General features: G+C 42.1%; 1 protein-coding gene across 1 annotated transcript in view; it reads right to left on the bottom strand.

Annotated features, from left to right (window-relative positions):
* Positions 1–9,517: 9,517 nt before the first annotated feature.
* The window catches only part of ERLEC1 (endoplasmic reticulum lectin 1), a 1,331,813-nt gene continuing 1,313,669 nt past the window's right edge, over positions 9,518–27,661 (bottom strand). Inside the window, exon 15 of the mRNA XM_044055082.1 lies at positions 9,518–10,132. Coding sequence (XP_043911017.1) covers positions 10,061–10,132 — 72 coding nt within the window. The 3' untranslated portion in view covers positions 9,518–10,060. The remainder of the gene's footprint in view (positions 10,133–27,661) is intronic.

Raw genomic sequence — 27,661 nt, 5'->3', positions numbered from 1 at the left:
CTCTGTTATGGGGCACACTATGCCATGTGGTACCTGTAATTTTTGTAAGTTTATCAATACATCTAATGTTTTCTATCACCCAGACCATCAAAAAGAGTTCTTTTTTAAAGCAGAAGCGAACTGCATGACCCCCCATGTTGTTTACTTAACAGAGTGCACAGCCTGTAGTTCTTTTTATGTTGGCAAAACCAACAGGGTGCTCTGTGACAGAATGAAGGAGCATATATATCATATTAGAAAAAGCTCTCTACATAATGCACTCTCAAAGCATGTGTTAGAACAGGGTAACACTCATAGTTTTCATTTCAGAGTCATTGAAATCATTCACCCCAGTATTAGAGAAGGTGATATTCTGACACATACTGAGCATAGAGAAACCTGTTGGATTGTTACACTTCGTGCTGACAGAGGAAAAGGCCTTAGTGAGAGGGCCTCTATTAAACAAAAGAAGGTTACATAAATGATTTTTGTGACCATATGACACAGAATTTTGTATATCTAGTTTTGCACATATATATTTATATGTTTACACCTTCTTGTTCGGTGTAGTTCACTTAAGAGCATAGCATTATGTATATAATGTAGAATATGATGCAGCACATCATTTACCATATATATATATATTTTTATTTTTGTTTCTTGTCATTAGATAGGTTTTAGTTTAGCTATTTTTGCATGCGTCTTTCAGTATTGCCTATTTGCCTGCTTTGCTATCTGAATAAATGAGCATTTATTTGTTTTAGATGAATGATTTAATTAAGTGCCTGCTACTTGCTAATTTCTTAATTACCTTGAACAGTTCTTGATTTGATGAAGTCTTGATAATATGTGTATATATAGTTCATAGGTTCATAGGGTCATACTAGGCTATCTGCCCTGGGGCAATTATAAGCCTAGCCCGATTCTGTATGGCTTACGCCACCCCTTGATTTGAGTATACTGTGCCCTTTTTAAGGTTTAGTTTACTGTGCCTCTGTCTAATAGTAACACGGGAGTAATCCCTGGGACAAACCTACGATCCCCCATCCACTTATCGAGATTCTTCTTGAAGAGATTCAGTGAGGTGCTCTGCCTCACATGAACTGGAATTCTATTCCAGAGGGAAGGGAGCCACTGGGTTATGAACCTGTCCCTCCAGCAAGTTCTATTTATTTCTGTGCTGAGGTTCAAGTCCCTCGAGCGTGTGGCTCTAAGGGATTTAGATTTACTGAGGTGGAGTATGTCCATTAATTCTGGATTTGACATAGCTTTGTATGTCAGGCATAGATCGCCTTGAAGTAGGCGGTATGCAACTGAGTAGAGCTGGAGTTTTTTTAACCGAGCAGCATATGGCATCTGTTTGAGACCCTTGATCCTCTTGGTGAGATACTTTTGGGGTCTTTCTAATTGCTGCAGGTGTCGGGTAAGGTACATCTCAAAAGGGGCATTGTATTCTATGATGGGCCTGATGAGGGATGAATAAAGGGGCACAATTACCTCTCTTGATCTAGATTTGAAACCCTTCATGATGAGGTGGGCTATGTAGAAGGTCTTTCTAACCACTTTGGCAATGTGGTTTTCAAAGGAGAGATTGCTATCAACTTGGGTCCCCAGGTCCCTAATAACTTTCTCTGTACTTAATGGGTTTCCGCCTATGTGGTAATTTGTGGGCACATTGTTTTTGCCAAAGGGTATGACTATACATTTTTTGGCATTTAGCTTTAAACCATGGTGCCGGCACCAGTTATCTGTCTCTGTGAGACCTTTTTGAATGATGTTTGTGTCAGCTGCAGAGTTGATTATGGCGCCCAGTTTGCAGTCGTCTGCGAACTTGGTGAGCCATAGTCCTCCCACGTTTGCCTGTACCTCGGAAAAGTATATACCGAACAAGAGTGGTCCCAGGACAGAACCCTGTGGGACGCCACTTGTGACCGGTTTCGAGTCTGACATGGCTCCAGCAACTCTCACTCTGTGGGTTCTGTCTTTGAGCCAGTTTGCGACCCATCTTGTGACATAGGGGTTTATATTTAAGCTGGATAGCTTATCTATGATGCCCGAGTGGGGTATTGTGTCAAATGCCTTTGCAAGGTCCAGATAGGCTGTGTGGACTACCTTCCCTTCATCTATGGCTTTGGTGACTGTTTCAAAGAAGTCAACCAGGATCAAAAGGCAGAATCTGCCCTTGACAAAGCCAAACTGGGTAGGATCTAGTGTCTGTAGGTCCCCAATGACTTTGTTTATGAGCTCCATGATGATCCTCTCCATAGCCTTGCAGACTAAGCTAGTCAGGCTTATGGGGCGATAGTTTCCAGGGTCTGTAGAGGCTCCACCTTTGTGGAGTGGGACCACTGTTGCTGTACGCCATTCTGTGGGCACATATCCTGTAGTGAGGCTGAGATTATATAGCTGTTTTATTTGAGGGATTAGTTCCTCTTGTAGTTCATGTAGGACGCAACCTGGGACGCCATCTGGTCCCATGGAAGCAGTGTTTTTTGCTTTGGAGAGGGGCAGCCGTCACCTGAGCATGTGAGATGTTTAGGAGGCAGCCCTCTGCCGGGATAGATACTTGCTCTTTTGGGGGGGAGGGGGTGTAGAAGTTTGCACTGAACCTGTCTGCCATGATATTGGCGATGTCTGTGGGTTCAGTGTATTTTTTGTCGTTTAGAATCAACTCAGAACAAGTCTGGGACATGCATCCCAGGTTTCTAACATAACTGAAAAAAAACCTTATGATTGTCTTTGGTGTCCTGTGAAATTTTTCTCTCGAAGCTGGCCTTGGAGGATTTTATGAGGGATCGTAGTTTTTTGCTAGTACTGATCAGAGATGCCTTCCCTATTAGGGATTTTGCTCTATCATGTAGTACCTTCCTCCTTCTGTTGTACAGTTTATTTATGGCAGGGGTCCACCAGACTGGACACCTGCCTTTGGATGATTGGGTCTTGGTTTTGTTTGGGATAGCATGATCCATGCATTCCTGGAGATGTCCGTAGAATGCATTTATATAGGATTCTGCAGTTTGGGCTGTAGTTTCCACTGGCGCTGGGGCCTTGAAGGATTCCACTTCGGTTTTGAAAAGTGAGAAGTTCGCTTTTGAGAAGTTTTTCACTGTGGTTTTCTGGGCTGGGGGTGGGGTCGGGATGTGGACATCCAGTGAAATTAATTTATGGTCTGATCTTACCAATGAGGGATATACTTCTGGTGTGGAGCATAGAGTCCCCATGTTGGTAATGATCAGGTCTAGTATGCTGTCCCCTCTTGTGGGAGTGGTGACTAGTTGTTCCATAGCATTTGAGTTTATAATTTCCAGGAATCTTTGGGCTAAGGTGCTGGGGCTTCAGTCGTGCTTCCAGTCAATGTTTGGGTAGTTGAAGTCGCCCAATATAATGGTGTTCGGAGAGATCTTCATGTTCTCCAATGTTTTCAGGAAAGCCGAATAGGATTCCTGACTTTGAGAGGGTGGTCTGTAGGATGCTATAAACTGAAAAGCAGTCTTGCCCACTGTTAGTTGCACATGGATGGTCTCCGATACTTCGAGCAAAGCCACTAACCTGGAGGTGTGGATATCCTTGATAAATATGGAAACTCCCCCTCCTTTTGTGGTTCGGTCCGGGTTTTGGGGCCGAAAAGCATGACATGAGCATGGTAGTGCTGGGGTGCTCTCTGGAGCCTTGAACCAGGTTTCTGTCACTGCACAGATATCGATGTTCTCCATACTGAGGAGAGCTTCGAGTGCGTGCATCTTGAGGTTAAGACTTCTGGCATTTAGCAGCATTACCCTTAGTTTCTTGTTCCTTGTGCTGTCTATGGGGGTGGGTTTGACTTTTGAGCCTTGCCTAAAAAAGGCACTATGGGGGTGGCAAGAGCCTTTGCCAATATCCGAAAACCCAGTGGTGACAGGTGCAAGCCGTCCCTAGCGAAGCAACGTGGCTTGTCGAGCATTTCATCCCAGGCTGACAGACACTGGATCCCCTTTGAATGACACCAAAATTTTAGCCAATTGTTAAAATCGATCATTTTGTCTTTGTACTGTGGCATCATTCTAGGTGAGGGTAAGATGCTGCTCAAGGTCAGGGTCATACCAGCCTGGGCTACATGATCAGAGAGCTCCTCTATGTCTCTTTTCATGTAGTCCAGGGAGGTACGTCTCAGGTCATTCACACCAGCATGTACAATGACTGAGTCATATTTGTATTTGCTTTGGAGTGACCCGAGTGCTTGCGTTATGTGTCGGATCCTAGCACCCGACAGGCAGCTCACTGTGACCTTCTCTTTATTCAGCCTGGTGAGCGGGATGTCAGTGTGTCTGACAATAGAGTCACCTATAACAAGAGTATCAGGTGTGTTATTCAGCCTTAAGGGCTGTGGCTGCTTGGCACACTGACTTTGTGGGTTATGTGTTGTGTGTGTTTTGTTTTGAGGTAGCGTTTGCTTGGATGTCTGCTTTGGAGGTCTCTGTTGCTTAGGTAGATTTTTATTTAGAGCCTCCGAGTATGTTTTTGTGTATTTATGTGTTTGGTTCGCTGATGTGGGACTATGTGATACTGGAATTGTGTTGTGTGAGGTTACCTTCTCCTCCAGACTGTTTACACCAGTTTTGAGATGAGAGAGCTCAGCCTCCAGTTTGGCTAAATAGTTGCATCTCTCACATATATTTGAACCTGTTTGGAGGAGGAGAGGGTTGTCCGTGTACATGAGACAGTTGTAACATTGCCTCAAAATTCCCAGATTCACCAGCTGGACTGGAGAGGAAACCATTGACTGACCTTTGGACATGCTAGAGTAATAGGGAAACTGAATTTAAGACGGACCAATAGATGACAGGGTAATCGTAAAGAGTAAGTAGTGCTTATGGTTTAATAGTGCTAACTTGTAGGATTACTTAATTGGACCAGTGAAGGGCCTTAGAATGAGAATATGGTGTTTAAATTGAGAGATAGAGCAGTTCTAAGGGAAAAAGTGAAGAGCAGACTTTGTGTAGCCAGGAAAAGTTTAAACCCAATTAGGCAGCGCCGCCCGCTGTTGCGCTATGCTCAAAAACGCGCAAAACCACGCAAAAGAGGGTTTTAAGAGAGGAAGATGAAGGAGTTTTGGAATTGACCCAGAATGGCCAATAAAACTACAGTTTCAAGTCAATAACCACTCCCACAGGGGCAGGCAGGCTGCTCAATGTTTTTCACTGCCACTGATCAACAGAGAGACTTTCCTTTAGCCCAAGCAAAAAATGGCCTCACAGAAACTTACAAACAGTTCAAGAACAGCAAGCCTGTAACTGAACTTTTTTAAATCTCAGAAAAGTGGGGAAAAAAGCAAGATTTTTTTTGTTTTTTTGTTTTTTCAGAGATAGCAGAGGTTAACAAGTTATAACAGTGCAGTAAATGACCCCACACAAGAGTGCTAGGCCAAAGACAGATAAAATGCAAGTTTTGAGAAAAAAACGATTTTAAAAATAAGTCTGAACCTTTTTAGTTTGTACTTGATCTGAAGAAGCTCTACTGCGAAAGCGCTTACCAATTTTTTATTAAACCTGTGGATTGTTTTTATTACCTGAAGACTTCTTGCTTGGTTTTTGGATTCCCTGCCACGATGAAAGATGAATGATTTTATACAGCATTACTGACTTTTGTGCTTTTATACGGCATTACTGACTTTTGTGCTTTTATACGGCATTACTGACTCTTGTGCTTTTGCTTCTTGCCTGGATTCTGCCTGGTTCTTTCCGTTGCTTGTGTATATATTTTATTTTTGCCAGTTATTCTTTAGCAACGGAAGATTTACCTCTTGGGCTGCTGGTTATAGTTATTACACTACTAAAGTATTTTATGGCCAGATATGAACAGCAGTCTTGCCAGTCAAAATACAGGAGAAACCTGATGTGCAAGTTCACAGGTTCACAGGTTAGTACTAGGCTAACTGCCCTTGCAAGCCATTGTAAGCCTAGCCAATCATCCCTTGTGAAACTCAAACCCTGCACCTTGTGTTTGTAAGGCAAACACCTTAACCATTAGGCCACCCTCCCAACCTTAAAATACTTGTATGGGCAATGTTTTTCATCAGGAAACTTTCTGCTCTTAGATTAACCAGCCATTGCTGACACCTCTGGTTCAAATCCCAGTTGAGGCAACATCTGTTAAAGTAAATAATGTTGCAAAGACAAACAGATGGAATACCTGTCTATACAAATACAACTCATGAGGGGGATCAACAATTTTCTAACATGATATCAAAAGAAGTAAAACAAAGACAACCCTTTTTATAACTTAAAAGACATTCGATATAGCATGAGGAACACATGGCATTACAATTTTAACAAATCAGAAACTTACTACTCATGCTGTTCACGGGAAAAGTATCACGTCAATCTGTTTACCATCTTACAGTTACACTTTGAGAATTTTTGGACTTGAGAAAACTTCATTAGGATAAGTTATGGCATAGACCCCTCTGACATTTTTATGTTTATCTAATACTATTTCAAAGTAGTCCATATAGCTATAGAACATCCCTTTATATAGATATGAAACATATGCCAGCTGTGTTGCTAGCTGTTATAACAGGAAATTACTTTATCTCAAGGCTGCAGTTAAGAGTACATCTCTAAGCACTCAGAATTACAGAATATAAAACAAGGGTGTATATTAAATTAGCGAATGCTTAGAAAAGCGAACGCTAATTCATCAACCCCTTTTAAGCGAAAGCTTAAAATCTTGAACACCCGGAACAGCAATTTTTTTCCCTGGGAAAAAAATTTGCTGTTCCAAGAAACACACACACACAACACAAGCACACCAAAAAAAACAGCAATCCACACACACACACACACACTTAAAATCCTACATCTACCCAACAGTAAACTGTACATACACTACTATCTATCCACTCACCTTAACCCAAACCCTAACCCTAAGATCTGTCACTATCGCACACTCACCTGACCCACGCCCTAACTCACCTACCCCGCCCTAACCCTAATGTCTTGTCACTATCGCACCCTCACCTCACCCGCGCCCCAACCCTAACTCACCTAACCTGTGCCCTAACCCCAACGTCCACACAATTGCACACTTACCTAAACCCGACCCGTAACGTTTCACCACAGTGCTGAAAATAGCGAAGCCACAATAACGGCCAACCGAATTCTTTCCCTAGGAAAAAATTTGGTGTTCTGCAGCTTCGCTATTTTCAGCGTTCACTGTTTTCGGGTCGATATTAGAACATTCGAAGTTTTAAAACTTCGATGTTCTAATATAGACCCTAAAAACAACTTATATTTATTTGAATAGCTTTTCTCCATTCCTATCACAGAACATTATTGAAGTCTAATTTTATAATTTATTCTTTTGTCATCTAATAAAAAAGCAACTTAGCAGCCCTGTGTGAACTGGGAAATAGGCTCACATGCCCTCCTTGTCCACAATGTCCCCTTATTTGACATAATGTCTTCTTAGGACACCTATCCTTATGGAATGTTGCAAATTTTGAAGGAAAGTCTGAATAATCAGTAATCCAGGGACTAGAGATGTTCCTTCAGTTTACTCTCTTTCTGATTCAGTTCTTCAAATCTTCAAATGCATTGCACTTTGTGTCACTGTCTAGTTTAGGCATAACAGTCAAAGACTTATTTTCTTTTTTACAGTCTACATTTCTGACCACTCTTTTTGTTGCACATTTTCTGTGCTGCTTCTTGAACATTAATACTTACACATATTCTCACAGCATACAGCCAAAATAAATTATTTTCAAAATTTTGTTCCACTACATGCATTCTTTTACTGAAAATTAAGCCCTCATTTTAAGAATTTCAGTGAAGTTTTTTTTTTTTTTTCAATTTCTGTATTTACTTTTTTCTCCCTGCACCTTTCAGCCTTCAGGTCCCTTCTCTTTTACTGATTTTTGCCATTAGAAGAGACCATCAATCAGTATGCAATCACGTGTTTCCTTTTGTGGTCTAACCCTGGGCACCCCTTGGCAAGTTGACACCACATTCTGCAATGCTGGACACTAATGTATACATACATTTTCACATATCCAAGACCTTGATTACAATATGCTTATTCAATGAGTACCTATGACCCTTCAAACTGCCTGCTGTGGCATTCATCCTCCAATGTGTGACAGCAGTGCTGTGAAATGGGTCGTCTCTCTCACCCCAAGGTGACTGAGTTTTAGTTTCATCCTCACCCTTCTGGGTGGTTCCCCAGGTGCATGGTCAGTCACTGCTTTATTCTCTGATCCACACAACCAGTACTTTGGCAATTAGACTGCACATGCCACAGCTGCTATACAACACATTATAACAAGACATTTCTTCTATTAAGTCTACAGCCAAACTTCACAAAGGAACTTATCGCCGACAAATGTTTTGTGATTCCATACCTCTCTTGTCTCGTTGGACCTCTTTTTAAGTCATTTGACATGCACCACAAAAAACTTTATGCAGTTCTAATTTTTCTGTAAGCCTTTTATCTATGACAAAGTAATTTGACTCATTCTGCATGCAACACTTTAACATCATATCTGCTTTTCTCACCAATATGCATCCTATCTGATCACAATTGTTTCTCTTATGAATGACTCACCTACCTCACCAAATTCACAGATATAACTTGATTCTTAATTCATTTACATATACATAAATACCTTCTTTAGAACTGTGCATCCTTGAGATTGGGGAATATATGACAGATTTTTGTTCATCTTATAGTTATGCTGAAACTTCTCTCTCATCAGAGAAGCAGTCCCTCTTACTCTCAAAATGTAGGTCTTCTTCACCGGAAAGTGGTAGAAACATAGCAGACTGAACAAGTTTGGGCTTCTTCGATATAGAACACACAGTCAGGAATAAATTCAGTTTTCTGATCCATAACTTCCAGTTCACATACAAATTATCCTGTATGAAGCAATTTCCTGGAGGCTACAGGTACACTGTTTCTCACATCCAGACATAAGTTTATATACAATTATTTGTGACACCATTTGTTAACTGAAAATATGAATAATGAGGCAAGACTGCACACTTTCAGCTTCAACAGCTTTTACTTTCAGACTGAGCAACAGTGTATGTGAAACCAGACCACATACTGTACACATGGGACTGTGAAAAAGGTTAATGGACCAGTATTATCAAAAATAAAGATACACGCATTAAAATTTATATGACACACATAAGGAAGGGCATTCAAACAATGTACATGGAAGAAATGAAATTATGGGCTCAGGTGCTAGTTACCCTTATGTAGCAGGTGCATGACTACAGCACGTGATTTTCTGAGAAGAATGCCAGGCTGTGAATGATGAAGAAGGACAGCTGCATACCATCACAGTGTACACCAGTGTTGAGAATGCTTACCTACAAAATAGGATCTTCTGGAGAAAATGCCAGATTTTGAATTGTAAATAGGAAGAAATGGGCTACAGGGCCCATCAAAGACAGTGTGATGTTAGATTAGGTTACAAATGCCCAAGAAAACTACATTTGTTGGGTGTTTAAGTAAAACATTTTGGTCACAGCAGCATTAAGATCAACCCATAATTCCAAAGTATTTGAAAAACGGTTTTATTTTTTGCCCACTGGATTAAAGATAATGTACAGATTACTCAGGAGTTGCATGTTCAGTAAAAACCCAGAGGAACAAATGTTCAACGTGTTAAATAAGAGGTACAGCAATATCCAAATGAAAAAAATATATTTACAACTGTTACCTTAATATTTTTTTTCAGTAATAACTGTACATTCATAAATGTCTGTTCAGAGTGTTCCAATTCAGTATCACTGATGATGGTTAAATTCTGGTTTGAAATATTACAGACTCCTCCAGATCCATTAACGGGTAAGAATGTCAGCCAAGCTCAAGAAAAGGGCTGTGAAGCAAACAAGATGTTTCTCGATGATCCTTGGCCTCCAATTATTGTACGCATACATTTTTTGCAATGCTAGCTGGAAAATGTTAGCACTTGTGTCACACTTATTTTTCAGTTTTGTTCAGTCAGTCAAGAAAAATATAAATCCAATAGATAATTAACAGCCTCAATAAATACATACAGATCAAATTCCATTTTCTTTTGCTGCTGTTTTGTGTGACTTCAGCTGGGAATGGAAAGCAGCCCGTTTTCATCTGCAGTATCCAGAATTTTACAGATCACAGGGGATTCCACCTAAAAGAAATACATTTATACATACAGTTAAGCATTGTTACAACATACACACGGAAATTAGAGTGATATAATGACAATTTTCTTGCAATAAGGAAAACAGTAATTTTATTAGATACATCTAAATTTACTCATGCAGGGTTTTTGCTCCCTTGCATGAGTTACAGCAGAAGAAATAATTTTGCTGTAACTAATAGCTGCAAACTATTAAACATGTCACAACTCATTTGCTATCCAGTATTGAACAAATGAAGTTACTGATGACGTTTTCTGCAGATCTGAAAATCAGAGATGCGTGTGCTCACCATATCAAATAATCTGTGCAGAAAGGGCCTTTTGCAGTGGGTAAAGTACAATTGTGCAAGTCCTACTAACCCATAACATTAGATGTTTGAATTTCTTCTCTGCTACAGTAGCCTATGGGTACTGTCCTGCCGAGGACATAGCACACGACCAACTTTCAAAACCCTCTCACTCACTTTGGCTGCTGACAGGCTGCACCCTTTTTGGAAAGAAAGTATATCAGAGTTTTCAAGATTTACTACCCTGAGAAAGGAAGGCAGACACATCCTGATCCAACAACCATCAATTAATTATTACTATAAAAATCATCCAAACAAAAATCTTACCAAATGAAACTGTGTCCTACCTTAACTACATACAAAGGGAGATGCTGGATGGCTGCAGATACTGCATCAGGGGAGAAATTCGAACATCTACTGATGTTCTTCATGTTTCACTGTTGCAGTCATTACATTTCTGATTTAAGGAGCAAGGTTTGCCTGATCATGTTAAAGCTAAATTGTTGGATGCTCCCTTAAATCAGGACCGCCTGTTTGGCAACAAGGCTGAGGAAGTTTTTAAAAAGATGGAAGACAAAGCTAAATCTATGCAAACTGTTAAAGATTTCTTGCAAGTTCAGCCTCCTAGATTTAGTAGGCACTGGCCCTCAAAAAACTGTTCCTTTCCAGCACCTCCCAGGTCTTCGCAAGCCAAACCCAAACACAGCAGAAACCCCAGGTTTCAGTCCCAAGGGACACACAAGACTAGGCAATGTGGGGTTTCCGCACCCAAACCTGGAAGTAGTAAGACTTCCCCCTATGGAAAACTGTCTCAATGACTTGCTTTTAAAACTACCAAGCACTTCCCAACTGAATGCTCCTTTAGGCGGAAAGATTGGTCAGCAGGCCAAAAACTGGAAACTCATTACCCAGGACAAATGGGTTTTAAATATAGTGTTCCAAGTACACAAATTTCATTTCCATATGTTACCAACACCAAGCAGGTGGCCAGATCTACCCCCAAATCAGTGGGCAGAGGCCCAAAATCAAGTACCCTCTCTCTTAAACATGGGCCTATTCAGTTGGTAATAGAAGAGGAAAAGGGACAAGGTTTCTATTCGAGACATTTTCTGGTACCCAGAAAATGCAATACATGGCGTCCTATCCTGGACCTTTATATTCTAACCACCTTTCTGGTGATTCCAAAATTCAAAATGCTGACTCTTCACCAGCTGCTTCCTATGCTAGGCAAGGATACATGGTTGGCAACACTAGACTTAAAAACATACCTGCACATCCCTATCAGGGAGTTTTCCAGAAGATACCTATGCTTCAAAGCAGGCTACATGCACTATCAGTTCTCTGCACTGCCCTTTGGCTTATCTACTGCACCCAGGGTATTCACAAAGTGCCTAGTTCCAGTCACATTGCATTTTGCAGGCAAAGAAATATTCAAATATACCCATACCTGGACAATTGTCTAATTCAGGCTGAAAGCAAGGAATTATTTTGAATTATCTGGCTTTTGTTCAAAGGGTATTGACTTGTCTGGGGTTCACCATAAACAAAAAGAAATCCCACCTGGTACCCTGTCAACAAATTACATTCATGGGAGTAAGCCTGAATACAACTTCCCAGATGGCTTTCCTCACGCCAGAGAAATGGATGAATTTGACAACTTACGTCAAACAAGTGGCCACAAAAAAAACAGCTATCTGCAAGGCAAACCCTGCAATCCTTGGGGTTCATGGCGTCCTGCATTCTTCTAATTCCATATGCAAGGCTGCATATGAGGAAACTACAATGGTATCTCAAAAGCCTATGGTGTCAACATTCACAGGATCTAGAAGCAAGGATTCCTATCATACCTTGCCTACGCCTAGAGTTCCTTTGGTGGGCAGAGGCCTGCCACCAAAACAGGAAACTACCATTCACATTACCCCCTGCCACGCAAATCTTAACAACAGATGCATCAGACTATGCATGGGGTGGCTCACCTGGCAGGGAAGTGCATTCAGGGCAAATGGAACCCAAATCAAATGCACCTACACATAAATCAAAAGGAAATGTTAGCTGTATAGAATGCTCTGACAGCCTTCAAGGACCACATTTTTCCAGGACAACTAATGGTAAAGACGGACAACACCACTGTCATGTGGTACATAAACAAGCAAGGGGGTACACATTCTTACCCCCTCTGCAGACTAGCCATGGTAATGTGGAACACAGCCTTGAGCTACCAAGTGAATCTACAAGCTCAATTCCTGCCAGGAAAACTAAATACACTGGCAGATGGACTAAGCAGAAACCTCATGGACCCACACAAGTGGAAACAGGAACCAAGGATTTTCAAGCAAATGGGGAAGCCCAGATATAGACCTGTTTGCCTCTCCCCAGAACCATCAACTGGACAAATTTTGCACAAGGATTCCCCACAAGCTAGCTTGGAAAGTTGATGCTCTATCCTTCAGCTGGAAAAATCTATCAGCTTATGCCTTTCCTCCTCTGCCTCTGCTCTCCAAGGTACTACTAAAGATCAAACAGGACAAGCCAAGGACGATTTTAATCGAACCAGACTGGCCTCATCAACACTGGTACCCACTCTTGCGCAGTGTGTCATGCTTGGCTCCATGGCACCTGCCTCAGACTCCTTCCCTGTTGTCTCAGCAGGAGAACCAGATTCTGCACCCTCAGCTGCAAACCCTGAACCTAACAGCCTGGCTAATTACCTAATCTCTCCTTTACCATCCCCTCAGTAAATCAGTGATGGACATCATTTTAGAGGCAGGGAGGCCTAGTACTAGAAAATCTTATGCTGCAAAATGGAAAAGATTCTGTGCCTGGAACCAATCTCAAGGAATGAACGCAGCAGTGCCCAATTTACCTCCGATTCTGCAATACTTGACTGAGATGCTTCATAAGGGCTTGACTTTTTCCTCCATCAAAATTCATGCCTCAGCCATTTCAGCTCATTATAGCACAGAGCCTCCCCTCTTCTCTCACCCACTGCTCAAGCAGCTCCTCAGAAGGGCCAAAAATTTAAGGCCACCCAGGTGAGCTCCAACTCCAGCCTGGGATCTTAACTTTGTCTAGGAGAAACTCACTCTTCCTCCTTTCGAGCCAGCTGCTACTGCAGATTTAAAATTTCTTTCCTGGAAAACAGCTTTCCTTTTGGCAATCATTTCTGCAAGAAGGGTATCTTAATTACAGGTCCTTATGGCAGTGGAACCTTTCATCATCTTTCATGCGGACAGGGTGTCCCTCAGAACCAATCCTTCCTTCATGCCCAAGGTGGTATCCAGTGTGGCTCTTAATCAGTTCATTCATTTGCCTACCTTCTTTCCTAACCCACGGAACAAAGGGGAACGAATACTGCACTCTTTAGATGTGCACAGACAGCTTAGATTCTACTTGGACAGGACTAAACCTCAAAAGAAATCTGAACAACTGCTGGTGGCATTTGCTGCAGGGACAGAGGGGAAAGCTATTTCAAAACAAACCATTTCAAAATGGATAGGCCACTGCATTCATTTCTGCTATAAGCACCATGGAAAACCTATCCCACAGGGCATCAGACCCCATTCAACCAGGGCTGCACCTACCTCTACAGCCTTTCTCAGGGGCGTACCTACTAGGGACATCCTAGAAGCTGCTACCTGGAGTTCTGTACATACTTTCACCAAGCACTATCATTTGCCAATTTTCTCTAAATCCAGAGCTGGTTTTGCCACTGCAGTCTTGCAAGGCCTTATAGCTGGTCCTAATTCTATTTAAATTCCTCCTCCCAACCTTAGCTTTGGGAATCTACCCAAATGCAATGACTGCAATGGTGAAACACGAAGAATATAGTACAGTTATGTACACTTACCATAAATGTACATGTTCGAGTGTATTCACTGTTGCAGTCCTGGTTACCCTCCCTCCAGCCCCCTTTCTTCTTTTGGCTATACCTCTACTCTAACTTACTATGCTCTAAAAGCTTTTGGTGTATTTGCTTTTTTGTTGGAGCTATATCCTCGTATTTATAGATTTGATTGCTTCCCATTAGGGGGGCACCTGACATCTGGGGCAAGAAAAACTTATGTAATGGCATCGGCTGCATGTTTTATACCCCTGACGACCTGACGTCATGGAAGAAGGGACAGCAACTGACGCATGACCCAAGACTTTGTTAATTGGGCCGACTGAGGGCTACTGCAAGAAGATAACCCAAAAGTAATGACTGCAACAGTGAATACACTCGAACATCTACATTTATGGTAAGTGTACACAACTGTACTTTATGGGTAAGTAGGACTTAAACACCAGTATTATGTTCTTCGTTCTCAATGCTGCAGTAGCCTATAGGTAGATTCCCACAGAATACCCTGCCTGGCAGGAAGAAGGATAAGGGTCCAGGAGATCCTGGAGAAAGTTCTCGCAAAGCTTGTCCTGGACCTAGAAAACGAATCCAATTTGTAGTGCTCTGTGAAGGCATGAAGAGAGGAACTAATTGTTGCCCCTAGAATACTTCTAAAGTCCACCCCTTTCCAGTATGCCAGTTAAGACCCTGGTAGAATAGTAGAACTTTGCCTGGAACAGATATGCCATGGTTGGAATAGCAAAAAAAAAAAAAAAGCAGGGGACTATTACCTGGATATAGTCTGTTTAAACATACTTTGGCCTTTCTTAGTCGTAGCTTAGGAAACATACAGCTTTTCAACCTTCCTAAAGGACTTGGTTCTGTCAAATTCGCACCTGATCTGACTGTGCACATCCAATGTATGTAGAATCTGTTCTCCCTTGCTTTTTGGCTCTGGAAATAAAAACTGGGAGACTGATGGCTTGATTCAAGGTGTCGCTCGTCCTATGTTATGATTCAAGACAAACAGGTGGGGTAGTTCATTTATATGCTCTATTATATAGAAACACATCAGGATGGAAAGTAGCAACATAAAATATAAACAAACTGATTAACAGACAGACCATTACATACATGCATGCTTACATCTCAACAGCTCTTTACAAAATGGCACTGTAGCTTGCCCATGCTCTGTATTTATACACATGTTCAAGTCCATGGCAAGCTTTTTAAAGCTGAATCTAGCTTTATTTGTATGCTTGTTGTTTGTTTATTTCCCTGAAACGCTAATTCCACCTAAAACGCAGCCTCTTAGCACTTCTGTGGATCCCTAGTGATATCTGCATTGCTTACTGTACTTATTTCCTTGTTTCACTTGTAAGAAAGTTACTGTTTGTCGTTTTTGCATTTAGGTTACCTGTAACACATTGCATTTAAGTTACCTGGCACTTGCTCACTAAAGCAATTATATAAGTCAGCTCTAAAAAAATTAAAAGCACTACACCCTCACAAACTCCCCTTGAGTACCTTGTTCCCCATTGGCCCTTTTTGCAATTATAAAGGAATTCCCAATACTATTCTAGCATGTCCAAAGGTCAGTTGTCAATCTCCTCTCCAGTCCAGCAGGTGAATCTGGGAATCTTGAGGCAATGTTACAACTGCCTCATGTACACAGACAACCCTCTCCTCCTCCCAACAAATTCCAACACATGTGAGAGATGCAACCATATAGCCAAACTGGAGGCTAAGCTCTCTCAACTCAGTACTGGCGTAACCAGTCAGGAGGAGAAGGAAACCACACTCACTACAATTCCAGTCTCACATAGACCTACCACGACAACAAACCAAACACATAAACACACAAAAACATACTCGGAGGCTCTAAATAAAAATCTGCCTAAGCAGCAGAGACCTCCAAAGCAGACACCCAAGCAACCGCTACCCCAAAACAAAACACGTGCAACACAACTCACAAAGCCAGTGTGCCGAACAGTCACAGCCCTTAAGGCTAAACAACACACCTGATACACTTGTAATAGGTGACTCTATCGTCAGGCACACTGACGTCCCGCTCACCAGGCTGAACAAGGAGAGGGTCACGGTGAGCTGCCTGTCGGGCGCTAGGATCCGCCACATAACACAAGCACTCAGGTCACTCCAAGGCAAGTACAAATATGACTCAGTCATTGTCCATGCTGGTGTGAATGACCTGAGACGTACCTCCCTGGACTACATGAAAAGAGACATAGAGGAGCTCTCTGAGCATGTAGCCCAGGCGGTATGACCCTGACCTTGAGTAGCATCTTACCCTCACCAAGAATGATGCCACAATATGAAGACAAGATGATCAATTTCAACAATTGGCTTAAGTGTTGGTGTCATTCAAAGGGGATCCAATGCCTGTAAGCCTGGGATGACATGCTCAACAAGCCACGATGCTTCGCTAGGGACGGCTTGCACCTGTCACCCCTGGGCTTTCAGATATTGGCAAAGGCTCTTGCTAACCCCATAGTGCCTTTTTTAGGCAAGGCTCAAAAGACAAACCCACCTCCATAGGTATCACAAGGGATAAGAAACTAAGAGTAATGCTACTCAACGCCACAAGTCTAAACCTCAAGATGCACCTTTTCGAAACTCTCCTTAGCATGGAGAACATCAATATCTGTGCAGTAACAGAAACCTGGTTCAAGGCTCCCGAGAGCACCCCAGCACTACCAGGTTATACCTCATACCATGCTTTTCAGCCCCAAAACTTGGACCAAACCACAAAAGGAGGGGGAGTATCAATATTCGTCAAAGATACCCACACCTCCAGGTTGGTGGCACAGCACGACGCATCAGAGACTATCCATGTGCAACTAACTGTGGGTAAAACTGCCTTCCAGTTTATAGCCTGCTACAGACCACCCTCCCAAACACAGGAACCCCACTTGGCCTTCCTGAGAATACTGGAAAATATGAAGGTCTCTCCAAACACCATTATATTGGGCGACTTCAACTACCCAAACATAGACTGGGAGCATTACTCTAGCTCCAACACCCTAGCCCAAAGGTTCCTAGAATTTATAAACTCAAATGCTATGGAACAACTTGTTACCACTCCCACAAGAGGGGAAAACATACTGGACCTGATCATCACCAACATGGGGACACTATGCTCCAGACCAGAAGTGTAACCCTCACTGGTAAGATCAGACCATAAACTAATCTCACTGGATATTCACATCCCGACCCCACCCCTGCCCAGAAAACCACAGTAAAAAACTTCTCTAAAGCAAACTTCACACGCCTCAAAACCGAGGCGAAATCCTTCAAAGCCCCCGGGCCTGTGGAAAATACGGCCCAGACCGCAGAATCCTTTATAAACGCATTCTATGAACACCTTCAGGAATGCATGGATCATGCAATCCCAAATAAAACCAAGACCCAATCCTCCAAAGGCAGACGTCCTGTCTGGTGGACCCCAGCCATAAACAAACTATACAATAGAAGGAGGAAGCTACTACATGATAGAGCAAAATCCCAAAAAGGGAAGGCATCTCTGATCAGTATTAGCAAAAAACTACGGGCACTCATAAAATCGTCTAAGGCCAGCTTCGAGAGAAAAATTGCACAGGACACTAAGGATAATCACAAGGCTTTCTTTAGTTATGTTAGGAACCTGGGTGGGAATTCCCAGATATGCTCAGAATTAGTCCAAAATGACAAAAAATACACCGAGCCCACAGAAATTGCCAACATCCTAGCTGACAGGTTCAGTGCAAACTTCTCCCCCCACCAAAAGGGCAAATATCTATCCCAACAGAGTGCTGCCCCCCTGACATCTCAGATGCTCAGGTAAGAGCCGCCCTCTCCAAACAAAAAACACAGCATCAATGGGACCAGATGGTGTCCCGGGCTGCGTCCTACATGAACTCCAAGAAGAGCTAAACCCAAACATAAAACTACTGTTCAATCTTAGCCTTACTACAGGATATGTACCCAAATAGTGGCGTACAGCAACAGTGGTCCCTCTCCACAAAGGTGGTGCCTCAACGGATCCTGGAAACTATCGCCCCATAAGCCTGACTAGCTTGGTCTGCAAAGCTATGGAAAGGATCATCATGGACCTCATAAATAAAGATATTGGGGACCTACAGACACTGGATCCTACACAGTTTGGCTTTGTTAAGGGCAGATCCTGCCTCTTAAACCTGGTCGATTTCTTTGAAACAGTCACCAAGGCCATTGCCGAGGGAAGGTGGTCCACACAGCCTACCTGGACCTCGCAAAAGCCTTCGATACAATACCCCACTCGGGCATTATAGATAAGCTCACCAGCTTAAATATAAACCCCTATGTCACTAGATGGGTTGCAAACTGGCTCAAGGACAGAACCCACATGGTTAGAATTGCTGGAGCCATGTCAGACTCCAAACCAGTTACAAGTGGCGTCCCACAAGGCTCAGTCCTGGGACCTCTCTTGTTCGGTATATATTTCTCGGCGGTACAGGCCAACACAGAAGGACTGTGGCTGACCAAGTTCGCAGATGACTGCAAACTGGGTACCATAATCAACTCTCCAGCCGACACAAGCATCCTCCAAAAGGGCCTCATAGAAACAGACAACTGGTGCCAGAGCCATGGCCTCAAGCTAAACGCCAAAAAGTGTATAGTCATCCCTTTGGCAAAAACAAAGTGCCCACAAATTACCACATAGGTGGTAATCCATTAAGTACAGAAGAAGTCATTAGGGACCTGGGGACCCAAGTTGATAGCAATCTCTTTGACAACCACGTGGCCAAAGTGGTTAGAAAAACATTTTATATAGCCCACCTAATCATGAAGGGATTCACATCTAGATCAGGGGAGGTCATCGTACCTCTTTACTCATCCCTCATCAGGCCCATAATTGAGTACAATGCCCCTTTTGGGATGTACCTTACCAGACACCTGCAGCAACTGGAAAGACCCCAAAAGTACCTCACCAAGAGGATCAAAGGGCTCAAACAGATGCCATATGCTGCCCGGTTAAAGAAACTCCAGCTCTACTCAGTGGCATACCGCCTGCTCAGAGGCGATCTGTGTCTGACGTATAAAGCCATGTCCAACCCAGAATTAATGGACATGCTGCACCTCAGAAAATCCAAATCCCATCGAGCTACGCCCTCGAGAGACTTGAACCTCAGCACTGAAATAAATAGGACATGCTGGAGGGACAGATTCATAACCCAGAGGCTCCCTTCACTCTGGAATAAAATCCCGGTCCAGGTTAGGCAGAGTCCCACATTGACTCTCTTCAAGAGGAATCTTGATGAGTGGATGGGAGATCGTAGGTTTACCCCGGCTATCACTTCTGTGTCACTGTTAGACAGAGGCATAGTATACTAACCTCAAAAAACGCATAGCAAAATTAATTTAAAATGGGTGGCGAAAGCCAAACACACTCTGGCTAGGATTATAAATGCCCTAGGGCAGATAGCCTAGTATAAACCTATGAACCTATTCGTACATACTGATCTATATCCTCCCTCTTTAATGGATTGCCCACAATAAAAAGACGCTTGAAAAATACATGCAGTTATACAGACACTGAGAAATAAACAACTTTCATGTCCAAGTTGCCGTGTATCTGTAACATGGTCGGGAAATGTGACCTGATCTAGCGATAGAGCAATTAGGACTGGGATTAGCAAAAGGGACAGTTATTGGTGAACTATCTGTTTCAGGAGTTTTGGGAATTGTCTCAGGAATCTTATTCACAGGCAAGATGCTGCAATATAGACTCGGACACTGGTACCAAATATTTCCGATTCCACCTAAATTCTTCTCCTTGTGATTCCACAATGTATGATTTCAGCTCTGGACATACACTTTTCATGACTTCAATCCGACCAAAACCTTTGGACGTCTGCATCCTCACAATCTCTGCTTCTTGTAATGGATTGAGTGGTTTGCTGGACTTATCATAATAGGACTTCTGGGTCAAACACCTTTTCATACGTTGAGCTCTCACTGCTTTGTTGTTCTGAGCACAGGGAACCAACAGATTCCTACGAAATGGTAGTGTGGTTCTGGTTTGTCTCAACAAAAGCCTTAGTGCAGGTAAATCAAGATATTTATCACGAGGAACATTTCTGAGATTCAGAAAAACATTGCTGTTGTCTCGTTTTGACTTTTCTTATAACTGTTTTTCACTGTGAACTGCACGTTCTGCCAAACCATTTGAGTGTGGGTACTCAAGGCTACTCATAACATGAATAAGTCCCACACTTCAGCAAATCTCTTGAACAGCTGGCTTGTAAACTGTGTACCATTATCAGAAATAACTTTGTGTCGACTACCATGGACTGCAAAATGACGCTTCAACTTCATAATGACAGTACTGGACACTAGATTAGGAAGTAGGTCAATCTCGAACCAATTTGAATAAGAGTCTACTAACACCAAGTTATGTTGGCCATTCCATTCAAAAATGTCTGTACCTACTGTTGACCAAGGTAGTTCAGGAATCTAGTTTAGATGAAGTGGTTCTTTCTGTTGATGTAGCTTAGGACTATTATATACAGAACAAGATGAAACTACTCTCTCAACATCCTTTGACACAGAAGGCTAAAATGTTAGTCCTCTCGCCCTTCTTTTGGTAGAATCAGTTCCTGGGTGGCCACAATACAAGATGGTAATATACTCTTGCTGCAAGGATTTTGGAACAATCACTTTTGGACCTTCCATAATGGTACCACCGTCAAACATACCTCTTACTAGAATATCATCTATTATAACAGCACACGGATAACTGGAAAGAATTTGCTCCATGGCATGCTGGAAGATTCCACTGGCAGAATTTATCCCAAAATGGCATTCTGAAAAATCTGTACCTGCCAAAAAGAGTACTGAAAGTGGTTAGCAATGAAGATTTTTTTTTTGTCAAGCAAAATTTGCCAAAATGAACCTTTTGCATCCAAGACAGAAAAAACAGTGGCATTTTGCATAAGACCAGCGACTTCTTCGACTCGACGCTTTGGATGATGAGGTCTTTTCAGTGCTTTGTTCAAATCATGTGGATCAATACATATTTTGATATCATCTGAGCTTTTTTTATGAGCTACCCCCATGGAAGATACCCATTCAGTTGGTTCTTCAACTAGATAAATCACACCTTGCTGCACCATTTTGACTAGCTCAGCTTTGACTCTGTTCTGCATAGCAACTGTAACTTTCTGGGCTGGCCTGACAACTGGGATGACTTCATCGTCTAACTTCATGGAGTACACAACTGGGAGTTTGCCTAGTTTGTCTTCGAAAAGATCAGCAGAGATAGAAAAAACAGACTGGGCAAACTTAGAACAGTGGTCTTTTAAGCTTACATGGTGGACTTCCTTATTAAACGAAAGCAGTCCCATTTTCAAACTGTCTATGATACCTAATAATGACTGTACATGCCTTTTGACTACGTACAACTGCAAGTCATAGCTGATCCCAGCAGAGTAACATGAAAGCACTACTGAACCTTCAGTTTGAATTTCTTCACCACCATAAGCAACAAGCTTCAAACACTTTGCCAAATCAAGCTTCTCATCATCACATACTCCTGCAAATGTTTCTGCTGACACAACATTTCACTTTGATCCTGTGTTAACTTTAAGCTCTATGGGGCTTCCATTTATCTGAACAGTACAAAATACTTCATACTTTGCCCATAGATCCACTGCATTGAATGTTTCATTAAGCTCAGACACATCATCAATATAAAAAGTAGGGTCAACGCTTTCTAATTGATCAACATATCTCTCTGAATTTTGCCGTTTAATAAAAGAATGTGCCTCTTTTGATTTACAAAATCTTTGAAAATTATTCCACTTTTTACATCTGTGGTATTGCTGACCAAAATCTAAGCACTTTTCTCTTTTAGACGCATGATTACCACCACAATTATGACAGTTGATTGAGGCTAGGTGAGGGCACATGCTTTGAGTTTGATGACTCACCCTTGTACTTCACTGAGACTGTGCATGCTCTGGAATTTGCTAGAAAGCTACGGGGTTTCCCAGGGACTGTTAAAAGACTCACAGCTGCTGCCATGTGCTTGGGCCTGTTTCTTTTAACCATGAGCTGCATACTATCAACATGAGCACTAGAAGAGAATGGAAGCATGCATTTCTCATTTGTAAGCATATCTGTGTGCTTTTCTGTGAGCTCATCTATCTGACAAATCTGAATGGCCTTATCCAAAGTTAAATCACTGTCTCAAAGCAAAATCTTTCCGACAGCATCATCTTTAATATCACACACAAGTCTGTCTTTTATCACTTCATCCCTTAAATCACCAAATCTGCACGTTTTAGCTTTATTTCTCAAGTTAGTTACTTTTGCTGCAAATGTTTTCCAAGGCTTTTGATCCCTTATGTAAAATAAATGCCTTTCCATTGTAATATTCATTTGTTGTTGTCCCCCACATCTGGTGAAGTCCTGGATCACAGCTGTACTGAGTTTCTAATTGTGAGGGTCTGTCCAGGATCTGCTAAGTCTGACTGCCACAATATTTGCTCTGACACAATGTAGGAGGCCTGAAGAGTCAAAGAATGCTGAAGAGCTAACTCCCAATCCATCACTACCAACCAGCAAAGAGAGTATGACCTTGTACACCTCCCTTTGTTTGTTGAGATACCACATCACTGTGGTGTTGTCTGCATTCACCTGAAAAGGGCCTAGAACCCATACATGGTGTAGAGTTTTCAAAGCATGAATCACTGCCATCATTTCCTTGATATTTATCTCCTCTAGCCTGACCGAAGAGTCCCACAGACCTTGTATTTTTACTCCCATGGAAACTGCACCCAAAGCATAATATGAGCTATGTGATCCCTCCCAACACTGCAATTTTCTTACAAACCACACCACAAGAATCTGAAAGCCCAAGGGGTATATTTGCTGGATCCAATAATTGTTTTAGGGCCACTGGATTTTCCTCACGTCTAATCTGGCAAGTGGTATCATGAGGATCACTGATGCCATGAGGCCTAGAATCCTGAGAAATGTTCTTGTAGGAGACTAAATATATTGAAAAAAAATCAAAGATCTTCTGGCAAGTTGTTACCTTTTCTTTTGGAAGAAAGGCCCTTTGCCTGACTGCATTTATCAGACATCTCAAAATGACGTCATGAGAGGGTATGAGACAAGACTTTTGCAGGTTCTAGTGAAATCACAGATGTGACAAGAGGTTGGACACCTCTGTTAAAGATTCTAAGCATCTGGAAGAAGACTCTCCATAGATAACCAATTTGTCTAAATGGAAAAACGTGGATGCCCTGCAATCTGAAGTGAACCACCACTGGGACTAGGCACTTTGTGAACACTCACCGTGCAGAAGAGAACCCAAAGGGTAACATAGAGAGCTGATAATGTGATACAGAATCCCATGGATATTTTCTGAAACTGTGAGCAATAGGTATGTTCTGGTAAGCATCTTTGAGATCCAGTGTTACCATGAAACAATGGCCTGGAAATAGTGCAAATCATAAAAAAAAATCCAATTATGCAACCAAACAAATTTTCTCAACACCACAGAAGAAGCAGAATCTCTAGACAGAGAGTCAGCACAATCATGCACACTCCTCAGAGCATGCTTACAAACCTGAGTCAAGTTAGAAACAATACAGTTCAAATAAGACCTCCTTTCTGGAGACTGTAATGCAGCAAATACTTCCAAACTATAGGATGTTTAAGCATAAACTCCCACATATAGCCCTGATAATTCAACATCCAAAAAGCCAACTTATTTGAAGCAGTTTCTTACCTTGTTTGTCTAACCACTTGCCTTATTTATCAGAGGGTACTGCGTTAGAGGAAGACAAAGACTTCCTGTTAGGTGTTGCTGCTGGAATTCCTGCAGCAGTGATAGCTGACAGTTGAAAATAAAGACATTTACAGTCTGAAAAGACTTTATACTGCTTATTAGTTTTCTTTGGAACTACAGCCACTGAGTCAAGTGCAGAAATCTTTAAAAGAGTCTTCAAGTGCTAGCAAAATTGGAGGTAAAGGTGCAGAATTAGGAACCTCATCCTCTAACAGATCATAAAATCTATGCAGTTCTGGGGGAGCTCTTGTTTGTTCCCAAGCAAAACCAACCCTGAGTCTAGCAACAGTTACAGCAATTGAAAAAAAAAAACTTGCCTAGGATTACTTTCAGGTTTACTATCTGAAGTGTCAAGATTTCTAAACAGTGGATTCCCGAGAATCACCCCGTCTCTCTCTCAGAATCCTCATTACCTGAAGACACGCACTGTTATCTCCCAACACCTGCACTAGAATGTGAAAAGGCAAACAGCCCCCAAAAATGACTGGCTACAAAACATTCTCGGACAAAGATACAACATCTGACTTAAATTTAGAAACAACCCTCATCTGCCCTGTAACTAAGTTTTTTCTTCTTTTTTTCCCAGGAATATCCTTACTGGGAGAGTGGTCAGGGGGCAGCCTACTATCCCTCGTAAGAGATCTCCTTCCCTAGGCAACTTCTGTACCTCAAGTGTTTAGTTTTTCCATACCTGAAACAGGCACTAGAAACCCCCCCTGGGAACATGTCTATCCCCCATAGCTACACCAGAGAGACTCGAGGCAACAGATAAGTGGTCTGTGGTGCTGTCTTTACCAATGACAGAATCACTAACCATAAGCTGAAGCAATAATTTTACTTTTTTTCTTTTTGTTTTTAGGTACAAGTGGAGCGAAGAAGCAGGACTGGGAATATTATCCATGCTGAAGCCAAAGAGGAAATCTGACTGCCGGTACTACAAGCTCAAAAACACTGGCAGAAGGTAAGTATTCACTAGTAAGCACGACTGCTCACTTCCCTTCCCCAAAGATCCCCCCAACGAAAAAAAATATCCTTGTGCTAATAAACACAAGCAGTACACTGAAAATCATTGTCACTACACCTTAAACTTTTAGTCAGAAATATCACAGGAAGTACAGTTGCTTAAGTCTACATACAACAGTACATGTTTACATTTCTCACTGCCTCAGTGGCATTTTGGGTTATCTGCCAAAGTAATCCAGTACTGGTCAGATTTCAAAAGCTCAAACTCCCCTCCTTCTCTGTTTCTCTGACAGATGATTGGCTCAGCACATGCAGAAAGGGACACCTTCAGCTGAGACAGGGAAAGAGTGTTTAGGCTTTTTCACTTCCACAAAGGAAAATACCCAAAGTTAGAATTATCTAGCAAGAATAAATTAACAGCCAACACAATGCAATATAATAAACAGATTCAACGACAACCAAATCAAAGAGTTTGAAACCCACTTCAACTATGCACAATTTTGTGAATGGCGTATGGGTGCTGCCACTGAGGCAGTGAGGAATTGAAACATCTACTGTTACAGGTATGTAGGGCTTATGCAGCTGTACTCTGTTCATCATTCCCACTGCCTCAGTGACATTTTAGGTAGATTCCCAAAGCTTACCCCATTTGAGAGGTGGGAGGATAAGAATCCAGGAACCCCTGGAAACAGTCCTAGCAAAACCTGCTCTGGACCTTGAACAGGAATCCAGTTTGCAGTGCTTTGTGAAGGTATGAACAAAGGACGAGGTTGTCGTCTCTGAAATATGTGTAGAGTCCACACATTACCAATATGTCTCTGAAGAGGATAAAGCCCTAGTCGAGTGAGACTTAGTCTTGTCTGGAAGAGATTTAGCATGGTGGGAGTAACAGAAAACAATAGCAGAGGACAACCATCACTCAATAGTTTGCTTAGGTACAGACTGACATTTCTTAGCCCCCATAGCAGACAAACAGCTGTTCAGCATTCCTAAAAGAATTTGTTTTGTCATGTAGTATCTGATCTGCCTGTGTGCATCCAAGGTATGGAGAATCTCTTCTCTCTTGTTTTTTGGCTCACGATAGAGCACTGGGAAATCGTGGCTTCATTCAAGGTAAACTCAAAAACTCTGAACTGTGGAATCTCAAGAAAGGGTTGGCCCACCATGAGAGCTTACAACTCAGACTCACCTTTGCAGTTGTCAAGGCAATGAGTAAAATGGTCTTTTGAGTAATGAACCATAAAACACATTGAGCATTGGGTACAAAAGGAGGGAAGGTAAAGTCAATTTTTCAAGAACAAAGCTGAGATTCCAGGAAGGTGGGATTTTATTTTGAGGGAGTCTCACATGCCGCACTCCTTTCATAAACTGTATGACCACAAAGAGGAAAGAAAGAGGAGTATCTATGGGAAGACAAGCTGAGTTGGCCGTAAGATGCACTTTGATAGAAGCATATGACAAACCATTTCTAAATAGCTCACACAGTTATTTCAAAACTGGAAGAGATTAAATCCTTTCAAGACTTCTAAGATTTTCTAGCTGCAGGTGTTTCTTTCCTCCTTAAACATCTGCTGCGCATCCTGAAAGAACAAGTGCCAAAATGGTATGAAAACAGAAACATCCAGGCTGCTAGTTGCAATTGCTCTAAATTGAAGTGTACCATTTACCCCTAATGCTATGTGTGCAGATCCAGTCTGTGAGGAAGTTTGTGGTAGGTGCTCTTGGCCAGTTCCATTAAAAGGTGGAACCAACTTTGCCTGGGCTGAAAGGGGGTTACGGCAATGATCTTTGGTTATTCTTTCTGAATCTTCAAAAATATCTTGTGAATCATTGGAAAGGGTGAAAAGACAAACAGGAACACGTGAAAGCATGTGAAAGACACAGGGCCGGATTCATTAAGGCTTGCACAGAGTCTAAGAGTAGAGTAAGACTCCAGCAAGCCAACATGTCCGCCAAGCGATCCAAGAACAGCCGGCAGGGGCGTGCAACTGAGCTCTCCAAACTAGTCCTACACGGACAGGGCTGGGATATGCAAATTACCTCAATTGCAGGTGAAAGTCATGCAAATGAGGTAAAATTGCGATCCAGGAAACCCGAACCTGTCCGAGTAGGACTAGTGTTATTTGCAGAAATGTACTCAGTTGATAACTTAGTACGGTTCTGCAAATAGCAAAACGGAGCTGTGTCAGCTCGAAAAAAAGCATGCATTCACAGGAGGAAGCATGCCAATGGCCAAAAATATGGCCATTGACAATGGGAAGTGATGCAAAATAAAATAACTTTTTTTTTAATCCCGATTTCCGGGGATTAACCGTAGCGGAGCGCCAAGAAACGCTCTGTGCCCTAAAAGCAGAAAATGAATAATTAAGATCCACAAATGTGGATTTCATAGCTAAAATGAATTTACAATGCAAGGGAATGGCAGGCTGAAGACAACATGGCCACCGAGTAGAGGTTGCTAAGGGGGGAAGCTCAGTCTAAGAGATGTAACTAAGCATTAGTAGGCAATCCTATGCAAATAAGAGTTATGATAGAGAATTGCAAGTTCACATAGCAAATGAGCACAGTCAGTGGAGTGTAGGAGTAGGATAAGGGGAGTAACAGAGTAGAAG

This window comes from Protopterus annectens, chromosome 1.part2 (assembly GCF_019279795.1).
Source record: "Protopterus annectens isolate FY-2018-M chromosome 1.part2, PAN1.0, whole genome shotgun sequence".
Taxonomy (NCBI): domain Eukaryota; kingdom Metazoa; phylum Chordata; order Ceratodontiformes; family Protopteridae; genus Protopterus; species Protopterus annectens.
This window is presented reverse-complemented; position numbering and strand designations above follow the sequence as displayed.